This window comes from Belonocnema kinseyi, chromosome 6, assembly GCF_010883055.1.
Source record: "Belonocnema kinseyi isolate 2016_QV_RU_SX_M_011 chromosome 6, B_treatae_v1, whole genome shotgun sequence".
NCBI classification, from domain to species: Eukaryota; Metazoa; Arthropoda; class Insecta; order Hymenoptera; family Cynipidae; genus Belonocnema; species Belonocnema kinseyi.
In genome coordinates, this window is record NC_046662.1 from 20,351,363 (window position 1) to 20,372,360 (window position 20,998).

The 20,998-nt window shown below is 24.9% G+C and overlaps 1 protein-coding gene across 2 annotated transcripts in view; it reads right to left on the reverse strand.

Moving 5' to 3' along the window:
* LOC117174683 (valine--tRNA ligase) overlaps window positions 1–19,188 on the reverse strand; it is a 52,138-nt gene extending 32,950 nt beyond the window's left edge. The window contains exons 1-6 of one of the 2 annotated variants that reach the window (XM_033363981.1): window positions 18,743–19,188; window positions 12,905–13,081; window positions 12,605–12,732; window positions 7,466–7,630; window positions 3,032–3,233; window positions 2,665–2,953 (exon numbers count right to left, since the gene is read on the reverse strand). In XM_033363981.1, the coding sequence (XP_033219872.1) occupies window positions 2,665–2,953; window positions 3,032–3,233; window positions 7,466–7,630; window positions 12,605–12,732; window positions 12,905–13,081; window positions 18,743–18,904 (1,123 nt within the window). In that variant the 5' untranslated portion in view covers window positions 18,905–19,188. The remainder of the gene's footprint in view (window positions 1–2,664; window positions 2,954–3,031; window positions 3,234–7,465; window positions 7,631–12,604; window positions 12,733–12,904; window positions 13,082–18,742) is intronic. The other variant, XM_033363982.1, reaches the window with a different exon arrangement.
* Between the last annotated feature and the right edge of the window lie 1,810 nt (window positions 19,189–20,998).

A 20,998-nucleotide genomic window follows, 5' to 3' on the forward strand; every position in this document is an offset into this window, starting at 1 on the left:
CCCCCCCCCCCCCTCTTTCTGTACGTAATTTTTAGTTTCCAGAAATGTTTTGCTAGTTATTGCTTATTTTCCTTGATCATTAATATTCAAATAACAGCATTTTATTCTTGAAATATTTTCCACGTAGTATCTTTCATAAAATGAATAAAACAGTATTTCAGATACAAATTTAAAATTTTCAATTTCAGTAATTTACTTTAAAAACAAAAAAATGTCTTTTTTAATATAAAAATTGAGTTTTTAACAAAATACTTGAATTTTCAACCTAAAAAGATAAATTCACAACAAAAAAATGTCATTCATAGTTTATATTTCAATCAAAAAAGATGAAATTTATTTATTTTTTTTTATTTAAACAAAAAAAAACGAATATTCAACAAATAGAGATTTTTCACTCAAGAAAGAAATAAAAGTTTATCTAAATTTTTAAAAGTCCAAGACAAAAGACGAATTTTCTATAAAAAATAGAATTTTCAAACCAAAATATAACTTTTCCGTAAAAAATTAATTTTTCACAAAACTGACGCATTTTTATCCAACAAACATGAAATTTCGAACAAAAAAGGATTTTCAACTAAACAGACAAATTTTCAACCAAACATAAGCCTTCAATAAAAAAAATCGATTTTTGACAATATAGTTTAACTTTTACCCGACTAGATGAATTTTCAATAAAAAATATTCATTTTCAACAAAATAGTTAAAGTTTCAACCAAAGAGATCAATTTTCAACTAAAAATATAAATCTAAAAAAAAATTTCTTAACAAAGTGATTCAAACAAATCGTAAAAAAAAATTTAATGCTCAGGCAAAGAAGAATCGGTTTTAACTAAAAAGTTGCAATTTCATTTAAAAAAAATGAAATTTCTAATAAAACAGATAAATTTTTATATCAAAAAGATAAATTTTCAAAAAAAAAGAGTTGAATTTTCTGTTAACAAAATTTCAGTTGACTTTGCACGGTCTAAATGTAAATTTTTAAACAAGAAATACGTTTCTACAAACAAAATTAAATTTTGAACCCAAAAAGAGGAATTTTCAACCAAAAAGGATTCCTTTTTAACAAAATGGTTGAATTCTCTACCAAATAGTTGCATTTAGTTTTATTTAAAAAAATATTACATTTCTCTTAAAGCAGATGTTTTTTTTTAAATCAAAAAAATAGTTGAATTTGCATCCAAAAAAAGATTCCAGTTGACTTTTCAAGATCAAAATATAAATTTTTAAACAAGAAATAAGTTTCTTGGCAAAAAAATCGAACCTTCAATCCAAAAAAAGAAATTTTCCAACCAAATAGGATGAATGTTTACCAAATTTTTTAATTCTCTAGCAAATAGTTGCATTTTTATCCAAGAAAGGTGACATTTGTAATAAAACAGTTTGATTTTTAATAAAAAACGAATTTTCTTAATTTTAGTTTTCACCCAGAAAATATTTCGGTTATATTTTCAACACCAAAATATTAAATTTAAAAAAAGGAAATTTTTTGCGAAATGGTTAAATTTTCAACCAGGAAGTATGATTTAAACAAAAAATGATGAATTTTCAACCAAACAGTTGCATTTTTATCCAAGAAAGATGTAATTTCTGCTGAAGCAGATGAATTTTAAAATCAAGAAGATAAAATTTAGAAAAATAATCGAATTTTCTGTTTAAAAAATGTCAGTTGACTTTTCACGTTCAAAATATACAATTTTAAACAATCAATAAGTTTCTACAAAAAAAATCGGATCTTTAATCCAAAAAGACAAACTTTTCCATCCAAAAAAGATGTGATTTCTGCTAAAACAGGTGAATTTTAAATTGAAAAAGATAAAACTGAGAAAAAAGTTAAATTTTCAATTAAACACTTGCATTATTATTCCAGAAATAGAAAATTTCTTCTAAAACAGATGAATAATTTTTTTTAATAGTTAAATTTTCATCCAAAGAAGATTCCAGTTCACTTTCCAAAACCAAAATAAGAACTTTTAACATTAAATCAAATTTCTGCTGAATCGTCAAATTTTAAACCAAAATGTATACCTTTTTAACAAGATTGTTGAATTTTCAACCAAACAGTCGCATTTTTGTTCATGAAAAAAGAAAATTCTACTAAAAAAGATGAACTTTTAAATAAAAAAAGACAAATTTTCACAAAAAAAGTAGTTTTCATAAAAAAAAAAGATTTCAGTTGATTCAGTAACAACAAAATATGAATTTTAAACAAAGCGTTAATATTATACGAAAAGAGTGTAATTTTCAACCAAAAAAGAAGAAATTTTCAAGAATAATCGGCAATCGTAAAAATTAAAATCCTTTTTGGTTGGTAATTTAACTATTCCACTTTTGGTAAAAGAATGGTCTTTTTTATTTAAATATTCAATTATTTGGTTCAAAACTGATATTTTTAGTTAAAAAATGAACTATTTTGTTACAGAGTCATCTTTTTTGGTCGAAAACTTAACTTCTTTTGTTGAACATTTGTCTTTTTGGTAAGAAAACTCGTCCTCATTAATTGAATATTATTTTGCCATCTAATAAATTCGCCTTATTCAACTATTTGTTTGAAAATGCAGCAAGTTTAATGTTTTTATTGTTTGAAAATTCGAAAATTTCGTTGGAAATTCATCTTTGCAGGTTGAAAATTAAACAATTTTGTTTAAAAAATTGGTAAAACTTTACCTGTTCCAAACTCGATTTCGACATATTCGTCAGGAATAATCGGCAATCGTCTATCACAGAATGGATGCTTCGCCTGTTTACCAATCAGATGAACATAACGTTCATCTTTTGGATTTACTGCGATTGCCGTATCTCCCAACATTGTTTCAATTCGAGTCGTTGCCACAGTAATTTTTTCATCCGAATCTTCCACATCGTAGGAAAATAGAACCAAGACTCCGAATTCTACTTTCTCATTGTAACCTGGAATCGAGAGTAAAGTCCTCCCTGCTAGTTCTACTTTGTCCACCTGAAAATTCAAAGAAATTTTCACTTTTTGCCAAATATAAATATAAATCTGAGTAATTAAATGGGTTATAAGTTGTACCTCGATATCAGAAATCGCACTTTTCAGTGTGCAAGACCAGTTAACGAGACGAGTGCTCCTGTAGATGACCCCGTCGTCATGCAATTGTACAAAAGCTTCCGTGACTGCCCGACAAAGTTTTGGATCCATCGTAAAACAGGCGCGATCCCAATCAAAAGAACTGCCCAATTTTCGTAACTGAGTATAAATTCTGTCTCCTTTTCTATAAAAATAAACGGTTTTTTTCATTCCACATATTTTGTCTTTTAATAAATGGTTTAATTATAATCGTAAAATTGATCGTAGTTCAGAGATCACTGCAAAAAAGAAGCTCAAAAAAGGGGAAATAATGTACACTTTTAAAGAAAAAGGGGAAGAATTAATATTTTTACGTGCAGAAAAGAAGCATCAATCGTTTCATAAGAGATTGTATAGTTTTTAAATAAGGTTAAATGTTTTTTTTAATGATTTCTGATATTGAAGAATTTATTATTTCAAATCGAATATACAAGGTCGTGAAAAATACATTTATGACGATATAAAAAAGCCCGAGAAAATATCAAATGTGTTTTATAAACAATTTTTATAAGTTCAGAGTGACCGTTTTAAACCAAGAAAAAAATTCCCAGTCATTTCTCGGGTTTTCCCCGGTTCGCAAACATTTTTGACGGCCAATAAAATTAAATAATTGGAACTCTAAAGCTTAACATTTTTCCATTAGAAGTAATAAAAATAAACAACAAATTAAATAACTCAAAGTGGATCTCTTAAACTTTAAACTTTTGAAATTGAAGTTTAAAAATGTTTTGATTCGAAAATTTTGTATTCAAATGCTCAATAATTTACACGTAAAAAATTGAAGGTACTAACACATTTCAATTTAACCATCTTAAATAAAATGCAAATAAACTGAAAAATTTAGAATTTTTAAATTTTATAAATTAATGAGTTCAAAGATTCAGTCAAAAATGGTTCAAATGTAGTCCGCGTTACCATTTTCAATGTTCTAAATTAAAGAAACAAATAACTTCAAACTTTATAAATTATATTGTTTTAAACAAATCTAAGCTAGAAACATTAAAAATTGAAATTTTTTTTTAACAGAACACTTCTTAAATTATAGGTCTTCCAGATTCTTTTTTAATAATTTTAAAAATCTTTTTAAATCTTTTTTAATATTCTCTTAAAATGATTTTACAAATTTTCCAAATTATAAGTACGTTACGATAGCCAAATTTTGTTGGCGCACACTTCGCTAAAATTATTTTTAATCATTTCAAATATAAAATTAATTTTGAATCTTTTCAAAACTTCTAAATACCTCTTAAAATTACTCAATTTTTTCTACGAATAATAAGTATTCAATCGTTAGTTAAATACTGTTTACTTTTAAATATATGGTATCAATTAAACAGCCTCAAATAAACAGTCCAATATAGCTAAATATTAATTAATTATTCTTTTTCTTAATTTAAAAGATTTGAAATTGAATGAGTTAAAAATTGAATATTTTAGACTGAAACAATATTTTATAACAAATACATTATTATGGAGTTATTCTTAAGTTAAAAATATTTTATAAAGTTTCAATTGGACGTTTGCATATTTTCAGTGACTAAGACATTTTAATTGGAACAGTTTAATTTAAAAATCTGGAAATTATTAACTTTCAACGGATTTCGAATCGTTTTGTCGAATAAATTATTGTATGCATTTAAAAAATCTTTTTTTATTTTTTAAGTAGATGATTTTCGAATTACGTATTGCAAAAAATTCTCGGTTTTCCATGTTTCCCGGTCCAGCGGCCACCCTCTATGTTTTAAATTGTTCTCATAATCATAAATATTTCCTGTTATGATAATTACATATTTCGGCGCAAGAATTATTCTCTCATCCTTACTACAATTCATATTTTGAATTTAATTAAAAACAGCACTCTTCTGTGCTCTCAAACTAAAAAATTCAAAATATTTCAACTTTGAGCGCTGGACATTTTTTACACTATCATTAAATGCACGCGCCCGAACCGCGTGTTCCCAATCCTGAATTCTCATTTTACAATATTAAAAACAAACTATTTAAAAATTCCTAATGACAAATTTTTAAATATTGAGAGTTCTGCATATTTTTTAAACAAAATCACTTAAAATCGTAAAAATTCATTAAAATAAGTATAAATTATTTGAAATCCCTTGGTTATAAATTATATTAATATTATCCATTAATTTACTATTAAGAAATCCCGTTGAAATAAAATGCGTGCATACGTTCACGGTTTTGGTTTTTTATTTTCTAATATAAAAATCATAAAGCATTTTAAAAAATCATAACAAACAACCCAAACAAACTCTTGAAATTCCTAGAAATTTTTGTTTATCCTTCATATCTCTTGAAATTGTTGTAAGTCCTTGAAATAAAATGTAATTTCTTCCCTAAAGTTCTCTAGAAATTAGTTAAAATCCCTTAAAATCGTAAAAATCAATTAAAAAAGTAGAAACCATTTGAAATTCCTTAGATTTAAATCAAAATAAAAATAATTTATTATATTTATCTGAAAAAATTGCTTAAGTAAAATGCACGCGCGGGAAGAGCTAGTTCACGTCCCTGGTTTTTATTTTTTAATATTAAAAACCTAAAGTATTTAAAAATTCGTTAAAAAATTTTTTCAGTATTAAGAGATCCGAACTTTTTTGAAACGAAATCTCTTGTAACTATTTGGAATCTATTTAAATAACTGAAAATCTCTCAAATCCTTTGAAATTTATATGTCCTTCATATTCCTTAAAATGATCGAAATCCGTAGAAATCGCTTAAAATAACATTTATTTTATTTCCTACATATCCCTAAAAATTCTTTAAAATTACGTGAAATACCTTGAAATCTTTGGAAATCTTAAAACCTCATTAAAATATGTAAAAATCATTTGAAATTCCATCAGTACACATTCACGTTCCTGGACATTTATTATCAAATATTAAAAAAAAACTATTTAAACATCCACAGTATCACATTTGAAAACAGTAAGCGTTATAAAAATTGTTGAACTAATAATTCTGAGATTGCTGAATTGAAAACATCTAGAATTAGTGTAATATTAAAATATCTAAATTGTTTAATTTCAAACCACTATTATTTGAAATTTCCTATGCAAGAAAAACCGTACCAATTAAAAAAATGTTAAGATACGAAGTGAAAGTGAAAGATTTAACTATAAACATTCCCAAATGAAACCATTAGCAATGAAACAAATAAAAATAGTTTTAATTTTTAAATAAAAAAGATTATTGTTTGTTTTATTTTGATCTTAAAGAAAATCTCAGTTTTCTTCATTTTAGAAAAAGTAATAGAAAGAGCTTTGTTGAAATTTTGATAAATCGTTACATTAATGAAATATTATATGGAATTTATATTTTAAGAAAAAATAGAATTATATAGATATAATTATATTCATAAGCACACCTGGAGCTATAATTAAGTCTTCCTCTATTTCATAGCTGTTAAAAAAATTTCATTTTCATTCTAAAAATTACTTAATTATATTTTAAATTTAAATTTAAAAAAGTTTGATTAATTATAATAAATCAATCTGTATTTATAACAGGATTTAGAGTCAAAAATGCTCTAAAACAGGAGAAACAAGAAGATTTTTCACGAAAATAGAGGAATAAATTATTTTTAAAAAAATTAACGTGGGCACTATAAAAGTTCAACTTAAACGCTTTAAACTCCTAACATTTCCAGTCAAAATATTGTACTTTTAACAAAATAGATGAATTTTTAACCAAATGGTCGAAATTTCAACTAAAAGAATTAATTTTCATCCAAGAAGTTACATACTCTACTAAAAATGACAAATCGTCAACAAAATATATGAATTTTTATCCAAATAGTTCAAATTCCCACTAAAAATATGAATTTTTAACAAAAGAGATAAATTTTCAACTAAAATTATGAATAATTAAGAAGAAAAATTAATTTTTCAACAAATTATTTCAATTTTTAATCAAGTAGTTTAATTTTTAATCAAGAAACATTTTTCAGTTAAAACAAAATAAAGATTTCAACTATATACTGTTGAATTTTCAAGCCAAGAAGATAATTTTTCAAAAAACGGTTGATTTTTCAACCCGACAATATGAATGTTTAACAAAATGTTAATTATAAAGCAAAAAGGATAACTTTTTTATTATTTAATGAATTTTCAGCAAAATAATAAAATTTTAAACTAAAGAATAATACTTTAAATGAACGTCGATGTTCATTTTTTAAATTTTGAAAATATTAAGTTAGAAAATTGGAAATTTTGAGTAGAAAATTAATTTTAAGTTAAAAAATAATTTTCCACTGAACACATATTTAAATATAAAAAGGGGAAAATGGGAAGCTTTTCGACAATAAGGGGAAAAGGAGAATTTAAGAAAACTTAAACGAGATTTAATTTGCATTTTACTAACTCGTTTTTCCATTCCCAGACTTTTTCGATAAATTTATCACGACCCAGGTCATGTCTTGTCTTCTTCTCTTCCTTCCAGAGTTTCTTTTCCACGACAACTTGAGTCGCAATACCTGCATGATCGCAACCTGGATTCCAAAGAGTCGTACGTCCCTTCATGCGATTCCTAAAAATAATTAAGATTCGCAGTAGTGAATCGCCACTTAGTAAAGAAAATCGAAAATATATTTTCTCGAAAGAACGCTAGCTCTCGTACATTTTCAGGCTTTCTATAAAAATTTGAATCTTTGAATTTTACAAACGCTACCTTCTAAATTTGTTTCTTTTAGTAAAGAAATTATTGTCATAAATTTTCTCTTATTTATATAAAAAATGTTTAGAGGTCGTTCTAAGTCTAAAAATAAATTTTCTTAGTTTTCGATCTTAAAAAATTACAAATTTGATCCTAAAACATTTCTTCACACCTAGAAAGAATGAGTTATTTATTAAGGAATAAGCCTTGAATTTAATCATATAAGCAAAATAAATTTTCAACATATTAGGCTTAGAATGCGAAATTTTTTAAATATTATAATTAATTATATAAAAGTATTGATACTTATAAATATTTATATTTAAAATATAACTTAAATGATCTTTGAATTCTATTGAATTCTTTAAAACTGTTTTGAAATCTACTGAATTTAATATACCTTTTTTGGATTTTCAATTTTATAAATTTACCCTGAAGACTTTCAAGTTCAAATTGAATTCTTGTGAATTTTATCAGATTTCTATTCACTCCCATTTATTTGTATACAATGGAATGCTTTTTGATCTTAGCATTTTTGTAGCATTTACTTGAATTATTTTTAAATCGTCCTTAATTCTTTTAAATTCATCTCAGATTCGTATCAAATTAACCTATTACGACCAAAGCTATCAATTTTATAACATGAGTTTGACCGCTACAAAACAATAAATAGATCAAAAGTACTGTTCCTTATGTTTTTGGGTGAACTAAATTCGAATCCGTGGTCAAAATTCGAATATTTTGACTTCAAAATTAAATATGACGGTTTTTGTATTCAAAACTAGTGAAACATTTTTGATTTTTATAATTTCTTCAGACATAAAACGCTTTAATATCTTAAAATTTCAAAAAACTGTTTTTCCCCATCATCGTTGTTTTTCTCAAAAACTTCAAAGTTAAAAAAACCTTCTATAGATTAAAAATGTCTTGAAATTAACCATTAAACACTATGAAATTTTTTAGATTTTTTAGAAAAAATGTTTGGTTTTTCGAAAAAATAAAAAATTTGCAAAAAATCTGAAAAATTTTAAGAATATTCTTTGACTAATTCTAAGACATTTTTATTCTTGGAAAATTTTTACCAGAGCCTATAGATTTTGGGAATTAATTGATCAGACTTCATGCGAATTTTTTTCGCATGAAGTTTGATCAATTATTTCCCCAATTTTATAGGCTCTGGTACAAGTCTGCCAAGAATAAAAATGTCTTAGAATTAATCAAAGAATATTCTTAAATTTTTTCAGATTTTTTGAAATTCTTTTGAATTTCATCAAAGTCTCTTGAATCTCTTTTTTAACCCTCAAACGGTACACTAGTGCGAATTCGCACCCGAAGTTTAATTAATTTATTGGCATTTACGCAAACAAAGCTGCCGCGGATTATCCCCACATATATTAAATATATGTGATATATGCTAGTTGTCTCTTATACGTTCAATGTATTAAATAATTAATATTAACACTGCAAGCAAACCAATTCGCACCAGTGTACCGTTTACGTATGCTGGGTTGGAGAGTACTATTTGAGGGTTAAATTGACTCTCATTTTACTAAAATTAATTAAATATTTTTTATTTGTATGCAATTCATTTTAAATTATTTGGAATTCATCCCAAATTCTTATTCATTTATCCTAAATTATTTTTAAATTCACTTGAATTAGATTTTTTAAGCTTCTTTAAATTCACCCTGAAGCTTTTAAACTCCTCATGATTTCTTTGGTTTTTAGACAAAGTCTTGTGAATTCTCCAGAATTTTTATAAGTTCAATCCAAACTTAATGAATTCAATGAATTTTGTTAACATTACAATTCCTTTTAATTTGCTTAAATTATATTGAATTTATCCAGAATTCTGGTCACTCCTATTTTACACAATTTAATGGCAATTTGTTGATTTTCTTAATTTCATTCAATTCACACAAGTTCTTATGAAATAAAATTTTAAATTAAATAAATTAAAATTTTTTTCTAAATTCATCCGATTATGCTAAAATCAATGCCATTTTTTGGTTTTTTCCTATCTCATTTCTACTCTTTTGAATTTTACTTGCATTGTTTTCAATTCACTCTGATTTCTTATAAATTTAATGAATATTAGTAATATTCTTATTCAATTTTAATCAACTTTAGTTACCAAATACTTTCTGAAGTACCATAGGAATCTTTAAACTATAAAAAATGTATATTTTTGGTGTATTTCAAAATTCAAACATTTTTCTGTCACAATGTTTAGATATTTGCAGTTTATACATTATAAAAAATATTATCTTTATATATCAGAAGAAATCCCGTGAATATTATTTGAGAAACAAAAAGTTTCAGGGACGCTTTCAGTTTTTTCAAAAATGGAAATCTAAGAAAAATTAATGTTTAGACTAAAAACGGTCTAGCAAAACCTCTAAAAAGTTTCAATAGAAGAAAAATTATATCAGTATTTTTGCACCAAAAGGAAGATATAATTCAATTATTCTAGTAAAAGATTCCTCATTTTAGTCAAAATTCCTCACTTTGTTTGAAAACGCAACTATATTTGTTTGAAAATTATTATTTTTTTATTTCTCTAAAAATGGATCTAACTATTCTAATTGAAAATACATCTCTTTCATGGAACATTAATTTTTTCGACTTAAAATTTAACTATACAATTTTTCGTTAACAATTTATATTTTATAGTTGACAATTCGTCTTTCTTCGTTTTTCTTGGTTGAAAATTGATTTTTTCGGAGGGAAATTTAACTAGTCCGGTTAAAGATTCCTCATTTTAGTTGAAAATTTCACAGTTTGTTGGCCATTTTTTCTCTCTCTCTTAAATAAAAAATCTTTTTTTTTTATTTCAACTATTTTCGATTAAAAATAACAATCTTTTTTCGTCCAGAAATCACCTTTTATGAAATGAAAATTCAATTACTTGGTTGAAAGTTAACTATTTTGTTAATGATTAATTTTTTTTTGAAGATTCATCATTTTATTTAAAAATTGAGATGACGGATGCAAGTTATTTCAGCTAATATTTTTTCGAGCACTTTATCAAGCATTTTATCAACAAACGGCCGAATAATCGCGAGTTGTGTTTTTCAAAACATCGATTTTTGATCGGAACATTTTCTAAGTTTTTATTGTTTATCTTAAGTAATAATTATTGAATAGAAAAGTTTCATAAGAAAAATTTGTCTGCCGCGTCAAGCTGAATAAGAATTTATATTTTAATTTACGTTTCGACCACTTTTTTTTTATCGATTGATTTTCCCGGCTGGACAATACTTCTACGCGGTTTCGAGCGCTTCTCGAGTTGTAGCATCTGTCATCTGAATTCATCTCTTTGGTTGAAAAATGAACTACTTTGTTGAAATATTTTTTCTTTACAAATTTTGTTCACTCTGAAAATTGTAACTATTCTAATTGAATATTCCATCAATTTTTGTTCAAACTTCATCTCTTTCGTTAAAAATTAATTTTTTTAACTCACAATTTAACCATTCAATTTTTCGTTGACAATTAATATTTTTAGTTGAAAATTCGTCTTTTTGGTAAAAATTAATCATCTTGGTTGAAAATTCAACTATTTGGTGGAAAATTCAACAGTTTGTGTGAAATTTTTTCTCTCACTTGACTGAAAAATCTGTGTCAATGAAAATTCAACTAATGTTGAAAAGTCGTCTGTTTTTTATTAAAAAATAAAATATTTTCTGGTTTAAATATCAAGTAACAAATTTATCGTTCTAAATGCATTTTTGAATTAAAATTAATTACACGGTTTAGAGTTAATATTTTTGTTGAAAATTAATTTTTTGCTTGAAGATTCGTCGTTTTAGTTGAAGCTTAATTATTATAGTTTGAAAATTCATTTTTTTCTTTGTTTAATATTCAAATATTCCAGTTGAATATTTAATATTTTAGTTGAAAACTTGGTTGTAAATTACTCTTTTTTTAGTAGAAAATAATCTTTTTCTTTAAAAATTCATCGTTTTGGTTGAAAATTTTACTATTGGTGATAAAATTCCATTACTTTATAGTAGAAAATTCATCAGTTTAGTGGAAAATTAATTTTTTTAACTGGTAATTTAACTGTTCTATTTTTGGTTGAAATTTCTCTTTTTTAGTTGAAGGTTTAATTCTTTCGTTTAAAATTCATGTATTGTATTGAAAAACTCGCCTTTTTTATAGAAAATTAAATCTCTTTGGTTGAAAATTTAACTATTTGGTTAAAGATTCATCTATCTTATTAGAAATACAATATTTTTTCTTGTAAAATTAGGAATTTGAAGCGGTTTAAATTGAATTTAATATAGTACTTACATCAATTTTACCCAGATATGCACTGAATTTTAAGTATAATCTTAAATAAAAATTATTATAATTTAATTATTTAATCAGGCGATATCAAAGAATTTCTTTAATATGATTTATCAAAGCTTTTTAAATTAAACATATTAATTGAATAGCTGAAAACTTAAAAATAGCATTATTTATAATAAACTTGCGAAACAAGTTATAATAATAATATTACTATTCCGAGTGGATTCTTTAAAAAAATGCTAAATATTTGATTGGCTCCGTACTATGAAAAATTGTATGTACCTCAAAAAAATCTTGAGATATCCAGACAAAACCAAAAAATGATCAGAGAATTTATTTTCTCCAGAGTTTAAGTAGAGACCCTGAATACATTCTCGTTTCTGTTTTTTTTTTTTTTAATTTGATAAACTAAAAAACAATTTTTGCGCACTTATTCAATTTCGAATTATGAATATTTTAATTTCAATAATTAAATTTAAATGTGACGAGGAATTTGCTCTGATATTTTAGTGACAATGTCCAGTTACATTGCTTATTTTAAAAAATACTAACCATCTTGTGATAGCATCTTCAACTGCATTAGTCAAAGCATGTCCTAAATGCAAAACCCCAGTCACATTTGGAGGTGGAATCATCATCACGAATTTTCCATTTGGATTTTCTTCCTGTAGATTCTTCCTCTGCAAATGAAAGAGTTTAATTACGAAGCCGTATCATGAATTTAAAGAAATACTAAAGGAATCTCAAAGAATTTCTTTATAGACTTTATAGTCTGGACTTTAATGTTTGTATTTTTTCCATAAATTTAAATTTATAATTCAGGGAAGCTTATATTTGAATTAAAATACCTACTCCATATTCTGGTTTAAAAAAGCCTTCTTTCTCCCACCAGGAATACCAAGCAGCTTCGACGAATTGTGGACTGTAAGCATCTGGCATTGGACACTTGACATCTTTTTTCGTGCCGTTAGGAGTATCTATGGTGTATTTAGCACTTTCTTTAGACTCTTTCTTTTTCTTATCGGGTTTCTGCAAAAGAAAATATAAAAAATTCCTGAAAATGTTATGTTTCAGGTTCCCAAACTTATCTAGAAAAATTCTTTATCATTTTCTTCAGATAACTAAAGCAGGACGGCCTTTTTAATCGAAAACGAAATTCCCGGTCTTTTCCTGGATTTTTCCCCGCTTTAAAAAATTTCTCACATTCATTGAAATAATTTTTTTCATTTAAAGTAATCAAAACTGAGTTGCCAATTAAAGCACTTCAAGTGGTTCTCTTTTAAATTTTAAACATTTAACATCAAAACAAATTGCACCTTTTAACGCTTTTTAATTGAATAATTTTAAATGATACTAGTTTTCATAATCGCATTTTTCCTCACTGTCACTTCTTACCAAGATTTTATAAATGGTTGAAATTTAATAATGACTTTTTCGTGGAAAATAACCCCTAAAAATCTAATGTTTCCTATTTTGATTTGAAAAATTAAATAATCTTCAAACATAGTTATCGGTTTCAAAATCATTTTCTTAACAAAAATGGTTTGAACTATTTTAACTATAGATCAATTTATTTTCAAATCTGGAAACAACAGAATTGTAGAAAAAGTTTTCCAACAAAAGTAAGACATGGTTTATTCAAAATGAATCATTTTAAAATAAGGGATAAAAATAAAGATAATAAGAAAAAATTTAATAGCGAAACAAATTTTTGTAAATAAATGCTTTTTTGTAAGTTTTAACCATTTTTAATTAAATCAATTTTTTTCTTTGCAATTACATGGTCAGTAATATTGCTGTGATTCTTAAATGCATAGAAAAACTATTTTTTTCACAGATCTGATTTTTGTCAAAACCACCTTAAGTTTTAATCATTAAAAATTAAACAATTAAACACGTTTTTTAAACTAAAAGCTTTTTAAATTAGAAGTTAAATTATTTTGAATTTTAAGACGTTGAAAATTTAATATTTTTTAATTTTAATTTATGCAATAAATTTAGCACTTCTTCTTACTTATTAAAATTTTTTAAATAGAACAATTAAAACTCTAACGTTCAGACTCTAAATTTGTATCAGTTCCAGACTATCTATTTCAAACAATTCTGTTTAAAATTGTTTAGTTTTTATGATTTTATTTATAAATTCTTATTTTTAATAAAAAACTAAATATTGCTAGTTATTAAAAATTGATTCTTTTTTCATTAAAACATTTTAAATTGAATCGGTTAAGAATGGAATATTTTCAACTGTAACAAAATTTAATAGGATTTTAAATTGAAAAGAAACTTTTAATTATGAATCTATCCAGTTGAATGTATTTAGAGATTGAAAATAGTTTATAAAGTTTGAATCAGACATCTAAATTTGTTTAACTAACAAGGCTGTTGAATAACAACAGTTAAATTTTTAAGGTTAAAATCGGTAAATTGTTTATTATTAAAGATCTTGAATATATTTATAATTAACGTATAAAATAAATTATGGAAGTGTCTACACGTACTGGAAAAATCCGGTTATTTGTAACAAAATGTCGGTAACTTTAGCCACGGCTATAAATTATTGTTTAATTTTTAATTCTCGAACTGCAGTTGAATTTTAAAAATCGTAATTTAATTTATATTTTCAGTTGATCAAGTTAGAAGTTTTTTATCAAAAATGTTAATTTTGAAACGCTTTTAAATTTAATTGCTTAAGTCTTCAAAACTTAATTTTAATTTCCTTTAATTGAAAAGGTACGATTAAAAACAAAGATCAGTTTTTAAATAGATTTGTTCGCAAAAATATTAGAATATCCCAAGATATTTGTATTAATTTTAATAGATAGTTTAAGATTTTAAAAAAATATGCGATTAAAATGGAAAGTATCTCAAGAAATTTTGTTTAGAATAACACACTGTGAATTGAATGATTTTAAAATTGAAAAATTAACAGTTTAACTTTAAAAAAAGTTGAACTCGAACTTATTTCTAATTTGTAATATTTCCATTGATTGGATACATTTTTCTTCTGAAAATTTGTAAAATTCCCGGTGTAGAAAAATTCCAGATCATTTCCCGATTTTCTGGTCTAGCGGCCGTTAAGAATTTATTTGCACGCCCTGTGTTTCAAAAATATATATACATTTTTTTCAACAGTTTGGACAAAATCAGTTACAAATAAATACAAGTAATTATAGGGGGTTATACTTCTTTTCGAAACTTCCATTATCTCGGAATTTTAATCCTTTGGCAAAATTGTCTGTTCCATGTCAGATATATAGTTCTTTTCGAAAAGTCCCCGCTCAAACTAAAAATTGTAATTCCTTTGGTAAGTTCTCTGCTACAAGGCAGAATTATATTTTTGGGAGAAATTCCTTGTTCCACAAAATAATATTTTTTTTTTTTGAATGGCAGAATAACAATTCTGCTCAAAAATTTCCTCGTGCAAGACAAAATTACCATTCTTTTTGAAAATTTCTTATTCCAGATCTATATTACAATTTTCATTAGAAAATCCTAGGATACAATTCAGAATTACATATAATTTCTTCGAAAAATTCCCTGTTCAAAGTCAAAAACATAATAATTCTTTTAGAAAATTCCATTTCAAATTTAGAATTACAGATATCACTTTCAAAATCCCCTGTACCGAATCATAACCACAGTTTTAATCATTTTATTTTTAAACGTGAATCTTCCTCTCTGTGATTTAAAAAATATATAAAGATTCATATCGAAACTAATTTTCATTTTAGTACAATCGAGTCAAAAATCCCGGTCAATGAAGAAAATTAATAAAATAAAATTTCGTGAATTTTCAAAAACTAAGCGTTGCAGCTTTAATTTTTAGTTTTAAAATTTTCAACAACGTGGGCTTAGATTGAGTTCAATCCAAAAAGGCTTGTACCTTTCGTTTTTCTTCTCAAAGCATTTCAGTGATTCCGCACGATTACTTTGAGACAAAAAATCGCTGTAGGGATTGTTGAATGAACATCATTTTATTTTTTATTTTCAGGTTATTATATGCATTTTTGTTTGTAAAATAAAACTCTGGAATTGAAAATGTTCCTAATCAAACAATTTGAGATTAGATAAGATTTTGAAAAGAGACAATATTTCGAAAGTCATGAAAAGGAACTGAATCTTTATCATTTCTAAATAAAAGCGTTTAAATTGAACAATTTGATATTGCAGAATTTTCAATCAGAAGCTCTCCTAATTAAAAACTTCAGTCTAAAATTTTGAAAATATGACAATTTCATCTGAAAGGAGTTGAAATTCTACTATGAAAACTGCATGATTTCCGATTTAAACTTTTAAAATAGAACAATTTCGAAATGTTAAAATTGGAATCTTTTTAGATTAGAATTTAGAAATTGTACCATTTTAAATTAAAAGAAACCAAAATTGTATTAATTGTAATTATAACCGTTCAAAATTGAATAATTTTACATTAAAACTGAGTAGACAAATTTTTCAAAGATCAACAAATATATTCATTGTTACAGAAGTTGAAAAATAAACGAATTCGAACATAATTTAAACTGAAAATAATTTTCGTCGCCTAGAATTAAAATATTAAAACGTCTTTATACTGAAATGTTTTAAAATTTAAATTATTTTTAATTAATTTACAATACTCAAAACTTTGAAATTAAAACAAAAATAATTATACACTCTCAAAACTTCAAGAATTTCAATTTTTATTTCAAAATTAAATTTTATAGAAGGGAAAAAGTACATTTTAGCGTTCAATATGGAAATTCAGAACACTAAAATTGTAACTATTCAAAATTAAAGAAATTGTTAAAATACTGAGGTATCAATTTCAGATAGTTTAATTTTCATCTATTTTGATTTTAAACAATGCAGTTTTTAACTTTTTATTATTTTGATTGTTAACAATTCATTTAGAATTATTATTCATTCTTGAAATCTTCCAAGCAAATATTTTCCAATTTTAAATGATTCATGTTTTAAAATCTTCAAATGAAAATCGGGCAATTTTAAAATCTCACATTGAAAATAAAACAATAAAAATAAAAGATCTAAAATCTTCTCATTTTGATGCTTGAATTTGATCAATTATTTTCTTAATTATTTTGTACACTTAAAATTGAAAACGAACAATTTACCATATTTAAGTATAAAATTATTCAATTTAAGATTGACGATCAGGGCTTTCAATATGAAATTTTGAAATATTTAATAGTGAAATTGTCTTGAAATTTTTCATATTTGAACTTGAAGCTATAGAATAAATAAAATGGAATTTTAAATTGCAAACCATCGCAAAAATTAAGAAATTAAAAACTATAAAAATTTTTTACTTTAAACTTTTGAATTAAAAAGCTTTAGTTTTTAAGTCCTCAAAAATTCAACTGAGACGATATAAATTCCCCAATAACAAAATTCCCTAATTGGAGAATTATGGAATAATAAAATTCCCAAATAATAAAATACCAAAATTGAAAAATTTCCCAATTATAAATTTCCCGAATAATTAAATTCTCAAATTGGAAAATTCCCGAAAAATAAAATTCCCGACAGAAAAATGTCAAATTATAAAATATCTGAAATAGAAAATTCTTAAATATAATAAATTCATGCTTTTTTATTTAAAAAATTAATTAAATTATTAAAATTAAGATTTTTTATTGTTTATGTTCGGGAATTTCGCAGTTCGGATATTTTAGAGTTCGGCAATTTTTGGTCGGGAATGTTCAAATTCGTTAATATTATCAACTGTTGGGAATTTTATTATTAGGACATTTTTTCAATTAGGAAACTTTATTATTAGAATTTTTTTTTATAATTTCATTATTCCCGGATTTCTAAAATTCTGGAATTTTACAGTGTGAAGAATTTTATTTTTGTGGATTTTTCAATCGTCCCAACTGTTTTAGAATTGCGCATTTATAACAATAATTTTAAACGAAAATTATAGAAATTTTAAAGATGATAAATATACCCTTTCAACTAAGTAAATTAATTTTCTTTGAAAAATGTAATAGGTGATGTTTCAAACAAAAATGGCTTTAATTTAAAATCAACAACAGTTGAATTTATTTATAGAAAACTAATTTTAAACAAAACAGTTACATTTTTACCCAAAGAAATTAATTTTCTGCAAAATACATACATTTTTAACTAAAAAATACAAGTTTTCAACAAAAATGGAAAAGTTAAATGTTTAGTAGAATAATTAATTTTTAATAAATTAAAAACGAATTTTCAACAAAATCTTCAAATTAAAAAAAATATTATAGTTGATATTTCAACCAAGAAGGATTTTCCAGTCAATAAAAAAAAATTTCATCCACAATGTGGAATTTTCTACCAAACTTTCAATTTTAAACCGAAAAAATTTATCTTGGATGTCTTTGACAGAATTGATTTATTCCATTTTTATCACATTTCAAACCACAAAAGGCAAAACATGCTCCAAAATAAAATCTAGTACTCCAAAGGAGAAAAATGAGAACACGAACTATATTATCTAACTTGACTTCTCACCATTTGTCATAATTTGAAATCACCAATTAATAAATAAAAAATCCTGAAATAAACAATGCAATAATGTTAATGAGAAAGCCATGTACATAAAAATGCCATATGGGAAAGAGGATAACATTTGATAACAATGCCGTTTTTCATATTCTAGCATAAGGTTTTAGGCAAATTAAAATAAATGAACAGTTGTAAACAAACCTCGGTCTTCTCTTTCACCTCTTTTGCATTCGAGGATAATTTCTTTTCCTGTTTTTGCTTGAATTTTTCAAGCTTGGCCAGTTTTTCTTTCTCCTTTTGTAATTGTTTAGCAGTTTTCGGAGGACCCGCCTCTTCAGCAGCCACATTACTTGAATCTGCCATTTTCACTTGCACTTAATTCAACAAAATTGTATAACGAAACGACACCTGTCACTTAAAAATATACGAAATAAAGGAAAACCTTAACACGCTCTTTATATTACAATGCCGAAAATGCGAGGTCCACGAGGTGCATTTTTAGAGGTTAGGTTAGATTCCTAAATTGTAGATAAAAAAAATATATATATATGAGAAAATAACGATTTTTATCAAATATGCTTAAAAATGTATTGAAAATGCTGCAAAGTGATCCTCCTTTTGTGAGTGGGTGATTTTTTGAAAATAAAAGAGATCAAGAAAATGTAAACATTTTAGAAAGTTGCGTAAGCAAACTCGCGCAGCATGGCGGGATTTATGAATGAGCAAAAGATGGATTTAAAAGTTTCTTTTTATATCGTTAACATTAAATTATACTAATAAGTTTTTTAAATTTTATAGAAAACTAATCTTCTTGGTTGAAAATTCAACTTTTTGTTGAAAAATTCCATAGTTTGGACAACAATGTATTCCCTCTTGACTGAAAAACTTTCTTAGTTGGAAATTGAACTCTTTTATTACAAATCAAATATTTTTTAGTTGAAAATCTACACATAATAGATAAATAAAAATATAGATAAATTTAAATGAAAATTCATCTCTTTGGTTGCAAATTTTTATATTTTGATGAAAATTCGTTTTTTTATGGGGTAAAAATTAATTTTTGAAACTGAAAATTTAACTACTTCTCTTGTATATTCCATCACTTTAGTTGAAAATTCATATCTATGGTCAAACATTTTTTTTTTCAAACTAAAAACATAACTATTCCATTATTTGTTGAAACTGTGTGTTTTTTAGTTGAAAATTAATTTTTATAGTTAAAAATTTAACAATGACTCATCTTTGTAATTGAAGATTCCTCATTGGTATTGAAAATTTAACTAATTTGTTGAACATTCATTATTCTTTGGTTGAACATTTTTTTTAAGGTAAATTTAACTTCTCTATTTTTTCTGAAACATTTTTTTTTCGTTGTAAATTCAACTATTTTGTTGAAAATTCATATATTTTACTTTGGTAACTAAATTAATTTTTTTACTGAAAATTTAACTAATCCAATCAAATATTTCATTAATTTAGTTGAAAATTCATCTCCCTGGTTAAAGATTATTTGTTTTTTTTAATCAAAATTTTATTTTTCAATTTTTTGTTGACAATTGATCTTTCTAACATAAAAACTGATCTATTCTAGACGAAAATTCATATATATTGTTGAAAATCAATCTCTCTGGTTAAAATTGATTTTTAACCAAAAATTTAATGATTTAGTTTTCGATTAAAAATTTGTCGTTTTTACTTGAAAATTTCTGTTCTCGTTGAAAATTGACGTATTTTGTTAAAAGTTTGTCCTCCTTGGTAGAAAATTAATCTTCTGGTTGCAAATTCATATCTTTGCTGAAAAATCAACAGGTTGAATAAAAATGTATTCTCCTTTGATTGTAAAATCTTTCCTGCTAGCTGGAAATTGAACTCTGTTATTAAAAATTCATTTTTTTGAGTTGAAGGTCCATAAATTTGAAAAAAATTCTTCTCTTTGGCGGAAAATTTGAATATTTTAATGAAATTTTGTTTTTAATTGGGTGAAAACTAATTTTGTTCACTTAAAATTGAAAATTTTGCTGAATAATTCAAATTTTTTATAGATTAAAATTATTTCTTGAAAAAAAGATCCTACTCCATTTTCACTCCATTTGGAATCGAACCACAAAACTTCTGATTTCCGGTCAGGTGCGTTTCCAATTAAGCTATTAGAGGGATCAGAATAAGAACTCTTAATTCAAGAACATAACGCTAATTTTTAGCTAGGTGTTAATGGCACAAGTAATTATTTTTTAATTTTTAATTTTTTTTTTTTTAATTTTTTAAGTTATCTGCTATATCATCAGAGATTGTACCTTACCGACAGTCGATCAACCCTCCAAACCATGGAGGCAGAAAATCTACACAATATCGATCAAGTTAAGGGCATGTGATACTTAGAAAATTGTCGATTTTACCAGTTTTAGGTTCCGACGGCTTTTTTTCTTTAATAATCAATATTTTGTCTTAAAAATTTGG